The following is a 16,212-nucleotide window of genomic DNA, read 5'->3' as shown; positions in this document are numbered from 1 at the left end:
ACAGTTGTAGGGTTTCTAGCTGGTTTGTTTCCCTTCTTTAAAGGATTATTTCGTCCTGTGCTACTTATTGTCCAATGTCTGAAAACATTTTCACCCCACATAAATTGTCCAATTTTTTAGTTATTTAAGTTTTTTTTTTTTTTTTAAGATTTTATTTATTTGTCAGAGAGAGAGGAGAGTGAGCGAGCACAGGCAGACAGAATGGCAGGCAGAGGCAGAGGGAGAAGCAGGCTCCCCGCCAAGCAAGGAGCCTGATGTGGGACTCGATCCCAGGACGCTGGGTTCATGACCTGAGCCGAAGGCAGCTGCTTAACCAACTGAGCCACCCAGGCGTCCCTAGTTATTTAAGTTTTGAGGGTAAAGTTGGTCTCTATTGCAGTGTCTTAGCCCAAAGCAGAAGTGTCAACGATTTTTTTTTTATCCATTCACTAGCCTATTTCTTTTTGATAGAACCTAGAAATCCATGTCACTGTCTTTAAAGTTTTCTAAACTTTTTACACCTACAACTAATACAATGTTATATGTCAATTTAAAAAAGAATTAATTTCAAAAAAGATTTCCAGACATTGAAAATCCAAATATTTTCCTTTACTTTTCATTTTAACGCACACTAAACTAAGAAAATTTTTATTTTTTCTAAGTGAAATGATTTCTTAGTCAAGATTACTGCTACTCTGTTGAAGTTTCTTGTTTTTCTTTGACTTTACTTGATGATCTCATAGAGTTGTTTTGATGACCAAGTAGTATAACATTTGAAATTCTTTAAAATGTGTTATTCAAATGTAACATACTATCCTGAGCCATCCGGTGGACTTCATAAATGAAGCCCTAGTGGGGTATTGTATTCATTTTTTCTAAAAATGTTATTTTATATACAGTTATTTTACTCCCACAAGTATTGAGAATCTTTAGAAGAGTAAATATTTGTATTCTGATTTTATAAATAAAAATTTCCCCACTACAACTTCCTTTTAGTTTGGTATGCCCATAACTAAGGGAATTGTAGCTATATTGACATATCAGCCTATTATCTTTCAAAGTTGACAAAGAGTGGGGAATGAGAACTATGTGCTTTAGGAGGCTGTCACCTTTGATGTAGTTTAACTCTGAATAGCTTTGGATGGAGGAATTTAAATCTATTAAACCAGAAGATTATATTTAACCTAGTTAATAGTTCAGTCTTTTGGTTATTACCTCTGTAATTTTTTAAACATATTTATTTTATATTTAAGCAACTGATAATTTGTTGAAGAGCTTTAATGAGGACTTAGTTATTTAAAAAAATTTTTCAAATTTTTCAGGTGAATGAAATAATTAACTATGTTTCTCTTGCTTAGCAATTATGGAATGGTCAGCCTTGGATGAATCTACTTCTAACAGAAAGTTATCAAATATTTCAGAATGCTATCTACAGTATAGGAAGAAAAGCACTTTATCTTCCAGACTGTTTGAACCATCATTATTCCCAAAGTTAAATGGAAAAAACCTCCAATATCATAAAATTATGGAGGATAATGATTACCTTGAATATAAAAGATTAAAAAATCCTTTGCAAATAAAAAAATTCCCAAGTGGGATTGCTAGCAGCAATATAGGACTCCAGGAACCATATTCAAAGGACGGCATAAACTCTAAGAAACGTTCAGAGAAGATTGAAATTCATGACTCAAAGTCTATACCGCATAACTTGAGGAGGATTATAAGCCTCAAAAAGTCTCTGGATAAAAGTGATACTTTTAGGATCCCCAGACTTCAGAAGCCAGATGTGAGAAGGCATTCCAGCCCCCTAAAACAGGTTTCATCAAAGGAAAAAACTGCAGTGAATGCTCTGGGTCAGTATCTTATATGTGAGTCAAAATCTAGGTCCTTGAGTTCTTGAGTTATCACAGAAATGAGCTGAATTAATCAGTTATTACATAGTTGTATGCATTTTAATTGTCAGTACTTTTGAGTAACTGCTACTTCTGGTCTATAGGCCAATGCATAGAACGCTGTGGTTTTGACCGTTGTGCCTTTCCAGATGCTCCCTTTTTCAGATTCCTCACTTTGACCAAGAAGCTTACTCAGTAATTAACCGGACTGACTCAAGTTCCCTAGAAAATAGAAGGCCTGTTTTCTTTTGGAAATGGTTATTTTATCATTTACTTAACAAAGTAGGTAGGAAGTCTATGTGAAATATTTGCTCAGGTTCCGTAATTTAAAGCTATGATATCCATATGCTGTATGATAAGATAATACCTCAGATATTATTTCCTATGGATGTGGGAATATCAAGAGAAAATTAATATCATACATCTCAGCTGCCCTGGGCTTTATAGTCTTCCTCAAAGATAAGTAAGGCTTAAAAAAAAATGATAAGTAAGGTTTCCCAAATGATACATGTTTTCGTACTTCTGTGGTACCTCTATCAGAAATACTGTGTATAGAACTTAATTAAATACTCCTTCCTGTAGTCCTTGACTGAAGTTACTTAAGTTATGTTTATTTTCTTTAAAGAAACATAGTGACCTTTTTATTGCACTTCGTATTACATGTAATTGTTAAAATGAGTGCTTAGTGAAATATTAGTGATTCATACACAGTAATGCATGTTTTCAATAACTCAGTTGGAAAGGGAGTGTGCTCTATTAAGGAGGCACAACGATGTTTGTTTGAGTCCTTTACCAATGCCCTACTATTACTCTGTGCCTCATTCCTATTTCTGAGTTCTTTATATTCCAGGAAGAATTAAAAACCTAGTTAAAGGAAAAATGGAATAGTAAGCATTTACCCAGTGACTAGAAGACTGTGGAAGAAAGTGGTTATTTATCTTCCCGGTGTCACTAAAATCAAATTACCTACCATTGCCATGCTTCATGTTCTGTGTATAGAGAAGTGTGAAATAGGGTATGACTTCCAAAATAAACTGATGGTAATTGAACATCTATGAAATGTGACTGTCACTTGATTTACATTTTAAAAACATTTTTAACTTTTCATTTAAAAATCATTTTAAAATCATAATAATTACACAAAGGTAAAGACATTCCTAAATAGTCTTCATCTAGTTTTCCTAGGTGTTAAGATCTTGTAGGACCATGGTAAATGCACTGAACAGGAAATTAACACTGATATAATATTATTTACTATTCTGAAGACCTTATTTGATTTTTTTCATTTGTTCCATAAATGTTCTTTTTAAAAAATTGACATACAATGTATTATTTGCCCCAGGAGTACAGGTCTGTGAATCATCAGACTAACACATTTCATAGCACTCACCATAGCACATACCCTCCCTAATGTCCATAACCCAGCCACCCTATCCCTCTCCCCTCCCCCAGCAACCTTCAGTTTGTTTCATGAGATATCTGGTTCAAGGTTTCATCCAGGATCTCAGATTACATTTAATTGTCATGTATCCCAAGTCTCCTCAGATCTGGGATAGTTTTATGACCATGATACTTTTGAAGAGTATTCACTAGTTATTTTGTATAATGTCCCTCATTTGGATTTTTCCGTGTATTTATTAATGAATAAGTTCAGGTTATACATTTTTGGCTGGAATATTACTGAAGTGATATTGTGCCCATCTCAGTGCATGATATCAGGGGGCTCATCATGGCCATTTATATCTGCTTTTAAAATGTAATGATTTTGAAGATTGTGAACGGAAAGTATGGTAGACCAGTGGAGCACTGGGCATTATACGCAAACAATGAATCACAGAACACTATATAAAAAACTATTGATGTACTATATGGTGACTAATGTAACATAATTTAAAAAAAAAAGAAGAAAACAATAAAGTGATGGGAAGGGCACGAAATCTCATTTTTTGCTTGGAATCCTAGAATTTGAACACATTAGTGTTATGATCTCTTGAACTCGTATATTATATTTTAATCAGAAGCAAGCAGCATTGGCTGAGCAACTTGAACAGGTTGTTCCTCCAAGCAAATAGTTCATAAATGCTTATAGAATTTTCAAGATTGTTTTCTGTTTGAACTACAAGGGAAATATTTACAACAGAAATATGAAGAAAAAGCTGTCCTGTGAAATAATAAGTAGATAAAACTTGCTTTCTGATTACTAGATAAAGATTTTGGGTGCTAATTGTTGCTTAAGACACATAAATTCTGTAGCTGAATAGTACTTTACATTTTGTACATTTAGAAAACATCTGTGAAGCTATCCATAAACTCCAAGAAAATTACATTGCTGCAGAAGAACTTCAGTCTGTTTTGCCTTCACTAGGAATTACTTTATCAGACAAAGAGCTCAAGAAGATTGTGACAGATACTACTCAAAATGGTGAGACTGATAATGCCAAACTTCTTGAGAAAATTAGGTAGTTTTATGGATAGTATTAAATGATGGAATAAGTTCATTCAACTAGGAATGGAGCAGAATGGGCCATGCTAAAGAAGATTCTAAAAGAACAGATACAAAAATGGAAAATAGTATTTAAAAAAAAAGTTGCTGGAAAGTCTGACCTAATGGATTGGTTTGGAGGAGCTAGGCCTTTTATATCTCAATTGTTTATGTGGGACTCCATGACTATCCCTTAGCTATACCCTCTAGTTTGGAACATGTACTGTGGAAGTCTGATCCAGTTGTAGGGAGCTTTAGGCAATAAAACCACAAAATCTCTGAGCAAATAGCCCAAGGATCCAAGAAGAAATCATTGTAGATTCCAAAATGGAGGAGGAGTGCTACAGCTAGGAATTTAGGGCTAGTGCTACTTAGACAAAAAGGCAGTCAGTTAGATCTAGAAGATGTTAAATGGCATATCCCAGTCACCAGCCTAAGTTCAAGGCAGAGTTTAAGTTTCCAGGAAGGGTTGTTGTATTAAAGAAGTTGTTCTATCATTAAGTAAGAACTGCCCATAGCAGAAGTTTAGTTGAGGAGAAGGCAGAGGCAATATTTTGGGGAAAGACTGACTTGGGATTGTGTTAGAAATGAATTCTTAGAACCTGAGCAAAATTTCCTAGCTAAAGTAAATAGAAAATAAGATTTGTTAAAAAAAAAAATCTCAGGAATAGGTGCTACTAAAATTATTGAGCCCTTTCTTTTCTTTTCTTTTCTTTTCTTTTTTAAAAAAGATTTATTTATTGGACAGAGAGAGATCACAAGTAGGCATAGAGGCAGGCAGAGAGAGAGGGGGAAGCAGGCTCCCCACTGAGCAGAGAGCCCAGTGCAGGACCCCAAGATCATGACCCGAGCCGAAGGCAGAGGCTTAACCCACTGAGCCACCCAGGCACCCCTATTGAGCTCTTTCTGTTGCTTATCAGGATTGGTATGATCACTGTGGAGGCTTTGTACCTAAAAACAGATAGTTATTTGGATCAGCTGGATGTAGGAGGTAGAGATGGGGACACTTGGGTCTGTAAGGAGTGGTTAGTATTGTCAAGGTGTCTTAATGGGTAGCATATTGAGTGGGTTTTCATGATGGTGTGAAATAGACTCTAATTTCTCATGGTCCATCTGTATGGGCACTTTTCCTTTTTCCTATATCTATCAACAACTGAGTACCTAACTCAGTCCATTGCACTTTATCATAGATATTTAAAAATTGTTAAGTAATTGTTGAAATGAAATGAACTGACCTAATTTAGAAAGACTCATCTAGGGGAAATAAGATATGAAGACTCAATAGGATGATGATGAAGTGAAGGAGAAGTAATTCTTTCTTAGTTGTATTAAAAAACAAATTTACCTTTTATGCAAAAACATAACAATGCATAATCCAACTCTTTATTCTACAGAAAGTGGAATGGTGAACTTAGATGACTTTATGAATGCTCTCTCCATGGAGCAAAGTCCTCCTGAATATGATGGTAAGTGGGAAGTTTATTTTAAAATGATTTGGCGGAAAGAAACAGTTAGGTTGAAAAGAGTTAGGTTCAACTGAACTGAGTTTGCTTTTTGGATAGATACTTAATAGTCCTGAAATCCTCAGGCAAGCCATTTGCCAGTTTATTAAAGACTTGCCCTGTCAAGGTAATAATAGCTAACTTGCTTACCTCCCAGAGTTGTTATGTGGATTTTAAAAACTGTAAAGTACTGGGCGCCTGGATGGCTCAGTGGGTTAGGCCGCTGCCTTCGGCTCGGGTCATGGTCTCAGGGTCCTGGGATCGAGTCCCGCGTCGGGCTCTCTGCTCGGCGGGGAGCCTGCTTCCCTCTCTCTCTCTCTCTCTCTCTGCCTGCCTCTCCATCTACTTGTGATCTCTCTGTCAAATAAATAAATAAAATCTTTAAAAAAAAAACTGTAAAGTACTACATAAATGTAGAGTAATAGTAAGGAAATGAAGAGATGAAATAGGTAATTAACTACATTCTTAGCAATTGATGGGTGATTTGATTTTTAATTTTTTTTAATACTTTTTTCCTTTATTTGTGAGAGAGAGAGAGAAAGAAAAAAAGACAGCACAAGCAAGGGGAGCGACAGGCAGAGAGAGAAGCAGGCTCCCCGCTGAGCAAGGAGCCCAGTGATGGGAATGGTGCGGGACTCTATTCCAGGACCCTGGGATCACGACCTGAGCTGAGTCACCTAGGTGTCCCTGATTTTTAATTTTTTGTAAAGGACTTGTTTAAATGAAACACTGGTTTGGTTTGCCTTTGTTTTAGAGCATTTCTAAAAACAATTCTATTGAGGTATAATTTACATACATAAAATTCACCTGTGCAATTTTTATGAAATTTACAGACATATAACTATAACTACAGTCCAGTTTTTAAAAAATTTTTGCTTGCAGTGATTTTATTTTTTATACAAACAATTAAATATTTTTCAGCAAGATTAAAAAATAAAAGATAAGGCTTATTGTTTATATTTCCTTTTATTTATTCATATGCTAAAGAAGAAAGATAAGCTTTTTGTTTCTTCCCAAAAGATTTCTCAGAGAAGGGAAAATTAATCCAAAGGAAAGATTTTCTCTTATACTTAGATTAAAAAGTCTCATGTTGGGGCACCTGGGTGGCTCAGTGGGTTAAGCCTCTGCCTTCGGCTCAGGTCATGATCTCAGGGTCCGGGGATCCAGTCCTGCATTGGGCTCTCTTCTCCGAGGGAAGCCTGCTTTCCCCTCTCTCTCTGTCTCTCTGCCTACTTGTGATCTCTTTCTGTCAAATAAATAAATAAAATCTTTAAAAAAAAAAAGTCTCATGTTAAAAACTACTTCATCATTTGTCCTTTCTGATAAATGTAAGTGCTTAAGTGTCTGGATTTCTTGAAGACACTATTAGCAAATCAGTTTCTTGAATGCTACACCATGTAAGGTTATTCACCAACTCAGTTGTTGTTTCATTGCTGTTTTTGAAATTTGGGAAATGTTCAGGCATTATTTCTTTGAGTATCTTTTTAACCATGGTCTCTTTCTCTTCTTCTGGGACACAAGTGTTAGATTTTTTTGTTTGTTTGTTTTTTGTTTTTGAGAGAGAGAAAGAGAGCAAGTGGGAGCATGAGCAGAGGGATGGGGCAGAGGGATAGGGGTAAGCAGACTCCTGGCTGAGCAGGGAGTCTGATGACAAGCCTGATGTGGGGCTTGATCCCAGGACCCTGAGATCATGACCTGAGCTGAATGAAGTCAGATGCTTAACCGAGTGAGCCATCCAGGTGCTCCCTTAGGTTGTTTTTATATTCCTACAGGTGTCTGAAATTATTCCTTTTTTTTTGGTTTGTCAGTTTTCTGTGTTGTTCATGGGGTTATTTCTATTTCTGTTTCTTAGTTCATTGATACTTTCCTTTCTCTCCTCCCTTCAACTCTTGCGTCCATCTGCTGAGCTTTTTATTCTAGTTATTGTATTTTTTAGTTCTGAAATTTCCATTTGGACTTTGTTGGTGTGTGTTGGCTCTCTCAGTCTTCACATACTGGCCTTAAACAGGAAAGACCCTCACCAATCAGTCCAGTGGATATTCTCTGGGCCTCTATGGACTTTTTCCTTACCCAGGTTCTAGGACTGACAAGACACATGCCAGTTCTTAAAAAGCTGAGGTGCTGAATGCATGAATAAACTCTTTTCCTCTTGGAGGGCGAGGGTGGACTAAGAGTTGGGAATTTTAATCTGCTCTGTGCTCAGCAGAAGGGAGGATCACTGGCATCCGCCAGCCCAAGCCATCACTTTTATTCTTTCTAAACAACTAGGCTATACTAGAATCATCAGAGCTCCAAGATTGGCAAGACAAGAGCCAGTCTTCTGAGAAGGCCTTTTGGAAAAGTTGGACTGGTGGATGTGTGAACCAATGGCTCTTTTCCCTTGGGTGAAGCTGGGAGCTCTTCTGGATCATTAGTGCTGCACTGGGGGTAGGCTCTCCAGCTTTTGCAGGAGGTTGTCCCAAATCTTACTGCCAGCTTCAGTGCATCTGGTTTTGCCTTCTCCTGGGTTGTAAGAACCTTTTAGTTAGTTTCTGGTTTCTCACAAAGGGAATTTATTTTTGGAATTTCTACGAAGCAGTGTGTTAGACTTCCTATTGAACCATTATGCTGATGTCACTCATCAGCTCTTTACTTTTACATGAAAATTTCTTTCACTTTCACAAGATAGGAACATGTATCTTGTACATATTTATATATAAGAATCATTTTTTAAAGAGTCATCTAACTCAGACATCATTTTGATCATTTCTTTGTTTAGCGTAATGATGGCCAGTGATTGCCTAAAATTGATTAACTCTAGATAATGGCTTTAATGCCCTCCATTGCCCAGCTTCCTCACTTTACCTATTCTAATCTATTAGGGAAAATATTTGAGTTTAATTTGTTCCAAAGTTTACATACTCCCACCCCCACATCTGTCAACCCCCTTAATAATGCTATATGTTTGCAAGTTATTTTAAGAAAGCTTTTATTGCAGTAATTTATCTGTTTAAATTTAATGAATGGAATACTGCCCAAATTTGTGAGGCATATATTCAAAAGTATTATAAAAAGACATGTAGAATAGTTATTTCCAAGTAATAATACTTATATATACAGAAGATAAACCAAGATAAATTAACCAAAGACTGAGCCATATATTGCAATGAAACCTTACCCCATTCATCATTTGGGATTGAGGGTTTTCTACTTCTATTTCTGCTACCGAGAAACATACTACTAGGAAATTTTAAATTATTAGAGAATTAAATGAGGAAATTGAATAATATTTTTGTTCCTATGCGTTCAAATTGCAATTAAATTGGCACTTCCTTAGATACAGAGACTATAGCAAAGTAGAATATGTTTTTGGCTCTGATTTTGTACCTTGTTGGTTTTCAATACTATTAAAGATTCTGGTACTTCTTTTTATACATAACATTTCTGAAGTTCTTGTTTGTTAACTTAGTATTAGAACTAAAATTCATCTTACTATTGGTGTTTTCTTTTAAACTTTTATATTTAATACTTAATAGCATATTGCTTTATTTTCAGAGTTGACTGATGTCATTAAAGCCATTGATAAAATTAAAGATGAAAATATGGATTTGGAGGATCTGAATACTTGTCTTCAGGATTTTGGGGTTTACCTTTCTAAGCCAGAATTTGAGAAGATCACAGAGTTGACTGAAGCTGATGGTAAGTGATATATTTTTAGGAAAACAGGGCTTACACATATGAAAGACGGTTGCTTTGCTATTTTTTCTCCTCAGAATTATGACTTTATTATTTTTATTAGAAAGAAAGGTCACTAAAAGTAAACCAATACAGAAAAATTCTCAGAAGTACAACAAAACACACAAAATCCCATTATCCAGACATAACCAGTAATAACCATATTTTCAGACATTTTTTTCCTATAGGCAAACATGAAAACAAAAAGTAGGGTTTCTGATTTTGCTTTCTGACAAGATAGAGGTCAGGACAAAGGGCACTAAATGAGACAAAAGACTCTGTTATGTCAAAGCCTGCAATTCATAATGAAGGTACTAGTTTGACCCTTATAACTAGCTAACTTTGTTATAGTTATAAATAGCCAACTTAGATGAGTTTTAGCCTTATAACTTAGCAGCTACTTTTCTAAAGGGGATGATTGGTAGTCAAGTAGACAAATGGGTGGGGTTTTTAGGTAAAATGGTAATAGACATGAATTGATAATATTTACAGCTAGGGGGAGAGTAAATGAGCTTTTATTATATCTTTTACTTTGTGTATATGTAAATTTTTCCATAATAAAAATTAAAAAAAAAGTGAAAAAGAAATAGGAGCAAACCTATGAGAAAAAAATGGTAAGACTTAGTTAAAACATTGTATAATACCTAAATAAATGGTGATATACCCCATATTCATGAATTCAGAGACTCTAAACAGTCAGTTCTCCTAAATAATTTATTTATCCAAAGCAATTCTGTTAAAACCTTGACATTTTTTGATGACTTAATTCTAACATCTGTATGCATGAACAAAAGCCAAGAATAGCTAAAACACTCTTGAGGGGGGTAAAAAACATGTATAGGGGTGTGTGAGTAGTGTTGGAGGGAACTTTCTCTCCTGGATGTCAAAACTCATTATAAAACTATAGTAAATAAAACAGTGTGAGAATGGCACAGAGATTGAGAAATTGACAGGATAAGAAACTTACAAATATATCCCCACATGCATATGAAAACATATATAATGAGGTGGCGGATCACGGGGGAGAGAACACCATTTAATAAATGGTACTGGGATAATTAATTATTCAAATGCAAAAAATGAAATCAGATCCCTATCTATGTATCATATTCAGTAATAATTTCCAGATGTGAACAGTACAAGTTTTAGAAAAAGAGAAGAAAATTTTTCTGACTTACAGTTAGGAAAGATTATTTTTAAGATACAAAATCACTAACTAGAAAAGATTGGTAAGTTTGACTACACTTAAAGACTTTTCTTTATTAAAAGATAATACAAACAGAATGAAAATACAAGCCACAAATAGAATGAAGATTACTTGTAATACTTAGAACCTCAAAAGATCATTGTGGAGAATATATTGGGAACCCCTATAAATTAACAACCCAATAGAAAAATGACTAAATTATAAGAACAGCCATTGCAAGATGAAGGAACACAAGTTGCTAATAATCATATGAAAAGACTCTCAACATCCCTAGTAATCAGGGAAATGCAAAATTTAGGTCACAGTGAAATGTCTTTTTATACCCACTAGATTGGCAAAAATTGAGAAATCTGTTCATTTAATGGTTGGTAAGTAAGACAAAAGTGATAAAGGAACTTTGAAAAACATTATGTAGTGTTTTGAATGGTTTTCATAGTTCATGACTTGGAAAATCAACGTTTAGCTATAGATCTCAGAAATCTCTTGCACTGATGTACAAGGAGACATGTTTAAGAATGTTCATGGCGGCACTGATCTTAATAGCAAACAAAAAAAAGAAACAACATCATCAGTGATAGAATGGTTAAAGTTGTGCCCATTGGTGCATAAAGAAATACTAATAGTCTGTACATTAGTGAAAACAATATACTATATGGGTGATTCCTGGAAATATAATATTGAATGAAAACAAGTCTCAGATTGCTCTAAGAATCTGATAATTTTTATCAAGTTGTAAAACAAAATTAAGGAATATTTTGTTTATCCTGTTTAAACTTATATGTAAAAAAACCAAGAGATTGGTAATACTGAAAAATTCAGCAATGCTCTCTCTGTAGAGAGACAGTAGAAAGGAATTGAAAAAGCACAGAAGCGGGTGTAGTGGTATTAATAATGTTCTTCAAATGGATGGTGGGTTCAGTGGTTCAGCTGAAACATATGTGTATCAAATAGACCTTACCAAAATAAGGGAATCTATTGCTTTAGAAAGTTCTATCTTCCTGTCAGTGAATATAAATCTTCATTAACTCTAACATTCCCCCAGAATTTTTTGAAGTCGCATTTTTTTAAGTCTCTAAATATTTGACTAAGAACACAAAGTGATTTGGTGCTCTTTAAAGTAAACTTTTCAATGATATTTAATCTTGGGAATAGGACAATAGGCTGTACCTTATCTTTTATAGATTAGAATTAGAATTTTTTTTAAGTGGGATAAGCAAAGGTGTAGAGTTATCAAAAGTTCATTATATTTATGTAAAACCCTTAAAGTGGCCTTAGAAAATTCTTAGAAATTTTTATCCATTCCAATATTGGGAGGTTATATATAATCAAGGAGAGATATTTTCTAAGTATAAAATGACTATTAAAGTGTTTAATAGTTTCAACAGTATACTGGAATAAAGATAGCAGTGTGAATGGTAGCCTGATACAGAAGAAAACAAGTCAAGAGAGCTCCCTTCTAATCTCTGATCTTCTATTTCCTTTTGTGACCTGGGAAAAAAGTCATGATATCATGTATAAGTGTTTTTTCTAAAACATACTAGTTCTTCACCTACATATCTCAGTGAGTTGTTGCAAGGCCAAGGCAAGGTAATATAAGTTAAAATTAAAAATGTTGTGCACTTGTGACTAGAAAGATTTTGATTAATTTTCCTGGCAATTTTCAGCGTTTACTTTTTTCCTGTAAGTTGAATTGCTTTTCCCTCTTATAACCATATATTTTTAGTGATATTAGCTGATGGCTTTAATTATATTATCTCCCTAAATAATTTATTTTACATGATTCAATATTTGTCTTAATAATTTAATACTTGAAGATACTGAAAAAAATGTTCTTTTCCCTTTTAGAAACAAAAAAGTCAAATTTTAAGGAATTTGTTGATACAATGTTGACCAATACGGAACGCTTCTCTGAAAAATTGTGTATGTAAAACAATAATTTTTTGTGCTTTTAGTGGATCAAATGGTGTGATAGATTTTAGAAGAATATAATTTACAAAAAGACATCCTACGGTTCATCAGGCAAATAAACGCCTGGCTTACTGCTGATATGTTTGGCCTTAATCTTCTCCAGTAATGATCCCTAAATCCAGAACGACTTCTATGTGCAAATGAGTTGAAAATTATCATAATCTCACACTTTTTATAGAGAGTTAGAAATGCGTATATAAAATTCATTTTGGAAAGAGTTTAAATGTCTTCCCAATTTGGGGAAGTGATGCCATCTAGTGACTATAGTTGAGTACTAATATGCAGATTTTCTACTTAAAGCTGTATTTTTTTTCATCTTCTAATTTATTCAGTAACATTTCTTGAGCCACTGTTATGTATCAGACTTTATGTTAAGTTGTGAGTATGGTAAGCTGAGAAAGACATTCTTTGCCATTCAGAAGCTCACTCTAAAGAAATATAAGGTAATATATGTGTATTTTAAAAATTGGGGTTACAGGCACCTAGATGGCTCAGTCGATTAAGCATCTGACTCTTGATCTCAGCTTAGGTCTTGATCTTGGGGTCATGAGTTCAAGACCCGCATTGAGCTCCATGCTGGGTGTGGACCTTACTTTAAAAAAATGGGGTTAAAAGTAGAAATTTGTTATTTTGTGCTTATTAAGTAATACTGTATTTTAAGTAAGTTATTTTACCTTATATAAATCCATTTGTTTTCTATACAAGAAAACAATAGATCAATTGGACGAAGAGATTATTTGCATTGTTAATTACTTCATTTTTCCTAGGAATTTCAGTTTCATGGAGATAAAAATTTTATCAGCACATATTCATATCTGTAGTTAAATTTCCTTTCTCATTCTTAATATTGCACATTTATGTTTATTGCTTTTCTTCTTTTCTTCATTTGATTGCTCATATCTTCATCAGACTGCTTATTGGTTTTGTATACCTCATTGGGACCTTCCATCCATTTCCCCCTCTACTTTCTCCTTTCCCATCAGTCTCTTCCTGTTCTCAATTTTCTTTCTTAACTCGGCTTAAAAAATCTCTCTGGTCTGTGTGTCTCAAATACCCTAAATTCTCTTGCCCCTTTGTTATACCTAGCTGACAAAACTCCCAACCCTGCTTTCTCCTTGTGGCTGACAGCATTTCTAGAGAAAATTACACTGTTGAGCAGATCGAATAGAGTTCCACTATAAAGTCTTGATCAACACTGTCTGCTGACCCTTGACATTATCTAGGAATTATGTGATTGTTCCTCCCCACTTAGCTTATATTTTTTCACTCTCTGAAGTAACTATTTAAAATCTCCATCTCTCAAACTTCCATTCCTACCCCAGTGTCTACCCTTCTTACGTTTAGCAGATAACTTTGCCTTTATAGGGCAAATAGAAAGCCTGTCTCTATTTTGAGGACATTAAGATATTTCCAAATATATTCTTTTAAATATTTTTAAGTTTTTCTTTTTCATATTTAAGTCTTTAATTCACCTGGAATTGATTTTTAAGTATGGAGCGAAATTGGGATCCATTTTTTTTTCCATAAGGATAATTAGCTATGACAGTTTTATGTTAATTCTCTGTTTCAAATTTATGTATTAAACAAATCATTTGATTTGAAACCCAACATAGCCTTGGGATTTAGGTTATTGTTGGAGATTTATTCCCCCTATTCATGCCTCAGGCATAGAACAGCTTTCTTCTTAAATTCCTAAAAAGGTGACCAGAGTGTTTTTAGTTATAATTTTTAGCATGGAAGACTTTCCAGGGTGCTTGTTTTAAGTAGGCATCTCAGTTATAATTCTAGATAGATCATATCTGTACCACATAACAATAATAGTTACTACTAGTACTCATATTTATTGAATGCTTACTATGTGCCAGTACTTTTCTAAATACTTTTTATTTATTAAGTCATTTTTTTTTTTTCCAAAGATTTTATTTATTTGACAGAGAGATCACAAGTAGGCAGAGAGGCAGGCAGAGAGAAAGGGAAAAGCAGGCTCCCTGCTGAGCAGAGGTCCCGATGCGGGACTCGATCAGTCATTTGGTTTTCATATCAACTCTATTATTATTTTTTATTTTATGGTTGTGAAACCATGGCATGGAGGTTAAAAAAGTCATGTAACTAGTCTGTGGTAGAGTTAAGATTAGAACTCAAGTGAAGCTTATGCTCTTAACTTCTATATTATACCAGCTGACTAGTATGGCATCAGCATAGGCACACACATAAATCATATTTCTTCCCCGTTTCTGGTATCTGATGATTTCCCTTTCTATTGAGCTTAGCATTCAATTGTTTAGGCCCCGAAGTTAGGAGTCATTCTTGATCTTTTTTCCCTTATGTCCCTAGCTCCACCACCCTCTTCCTTCATTCAGTTTATTACCAAATGTTATTTTTATTGATATTTTGACTTAGTATAGAATATGTTTTGTGTTGAAAATTGAAGGGGAATGTGGCTGTTGTTAGAATACTATATTGCCAGTTCTTTAAAAATACTCATTCAGGTTTTGACTTTGCCACTCCATAGTAGCTTTTTTTTTTTTTTTTTCACAAAAGTTAAATCTCATTTTGTTAAATCTAATCGTCAATTTTTTGTTTTCATCTTCTTTACCTCCAGCAGTTTTTTTACTTCAAGTATTATTTATGTACAGTGTTGTATTAGTTTCAGGTGTACAGCATAAGGATTCAACAACTATTCTTGTTTTAATTTAATATGTTTACTCAAAAATTTTCTTGTGTTTTCTGTGACACTGTAATCTTCTAATTTCTCTCCCACCTTATCGGCTCTTCCTTTTCTTAAAAAAAATTGAGATTTAATTGACATGTAACATTGTGTAAATTTAGCCATACAAAGTACTGATTTGATACACTTATATATTGCAATATATCACCACCATAGTGTTAACACCTTCATCACATCATGTAATTATAATTATCATTTTCTTTTTTGTGGTGAGAACACTAAGATTTAGTTAGAAACTTACAAGTACATAATAGAGTATTGTTAACTATAATCACAATGCTGTGCATTAGATCCCCAGAACTTCTTCATCTTCTAATTGTAAATTAGTACCTTTTAACTACATCTTCCCAAATTCTCCACTGGTAACTACCATTCTACTCTTTTTAAAAAATGTAATTAATTAACTAATTAATTATTTTTGAGTGCTTTTTAGATGTGAGACCTTACAATATTTGTTTCTCTCTGTCTGCTTCATCTTACTAAGCATATTGTCCTTAAAGTTCTTCCATATTTTCACTAATGTCAAAATTTCCTTCTTTTTTTTTAAAAATTTATTTGACAGACAGAGATCACAGGTAGGCAGAGAGGCAGGCAGAGAGAGAGGAGGAAGCAGGCTCCCCGCCAAGCAGAGAGCCTGATGCGGGGCTTGATCCCAGGACCCTGAAATCATGACCTGAGCTGAAGGCAGAGGCCAAACCCACTGAGCCACCCAGGCGCCCCAAGATTTCCTTCTTTCTTAA

General features: G+C 34.4%; 1 protein-coding gene across 1 annotated transcript in view; it reads left to right on the top strand.

Moving 5' to 3' along the window:
• Positions 1 to 16,212, top strand: part of EFCAB13 (EF-hand calcium binding domain 13) — a 136,794-nt gene that overhangs the window by 54,312 nt on the left and 66,270 nt on the right. The window contains 5 exon segments of the mRNA XM_047707365.1: positions 1,338 to 1,832; positions 4,156 to 4,293; positions 5,748 to 5,819; positions 9,390 to 9,533; positions 12,622 to 12,696. Coding sequence (XP_047563321.1) covers positions 1,338 to 1,832; positions 4,156 to 4,293; positions 5,748 to 5,819; positions 9,390 to 9,533; positions 12,622 to 12,696 — 924 coding nt within the window.

The sequence above is a fragment of the Lutra lutra genome, chromosome 16 (genome assembly GCF_902655055.1).
Source record: "Lutra lutra chromosome 16, mLutLut1.2, whole genome shotgun sequence".
NCBI classification, from domain to species: domain Eukaryota; kingdom Metazoa; phylum Chordata; class Mammalia; order Carnivora; family Mustelidae; genus Lutra; species Lutra lutra.
This window is presented reverse-complemented; position numbering and strand designations above follow the sequence as displayed.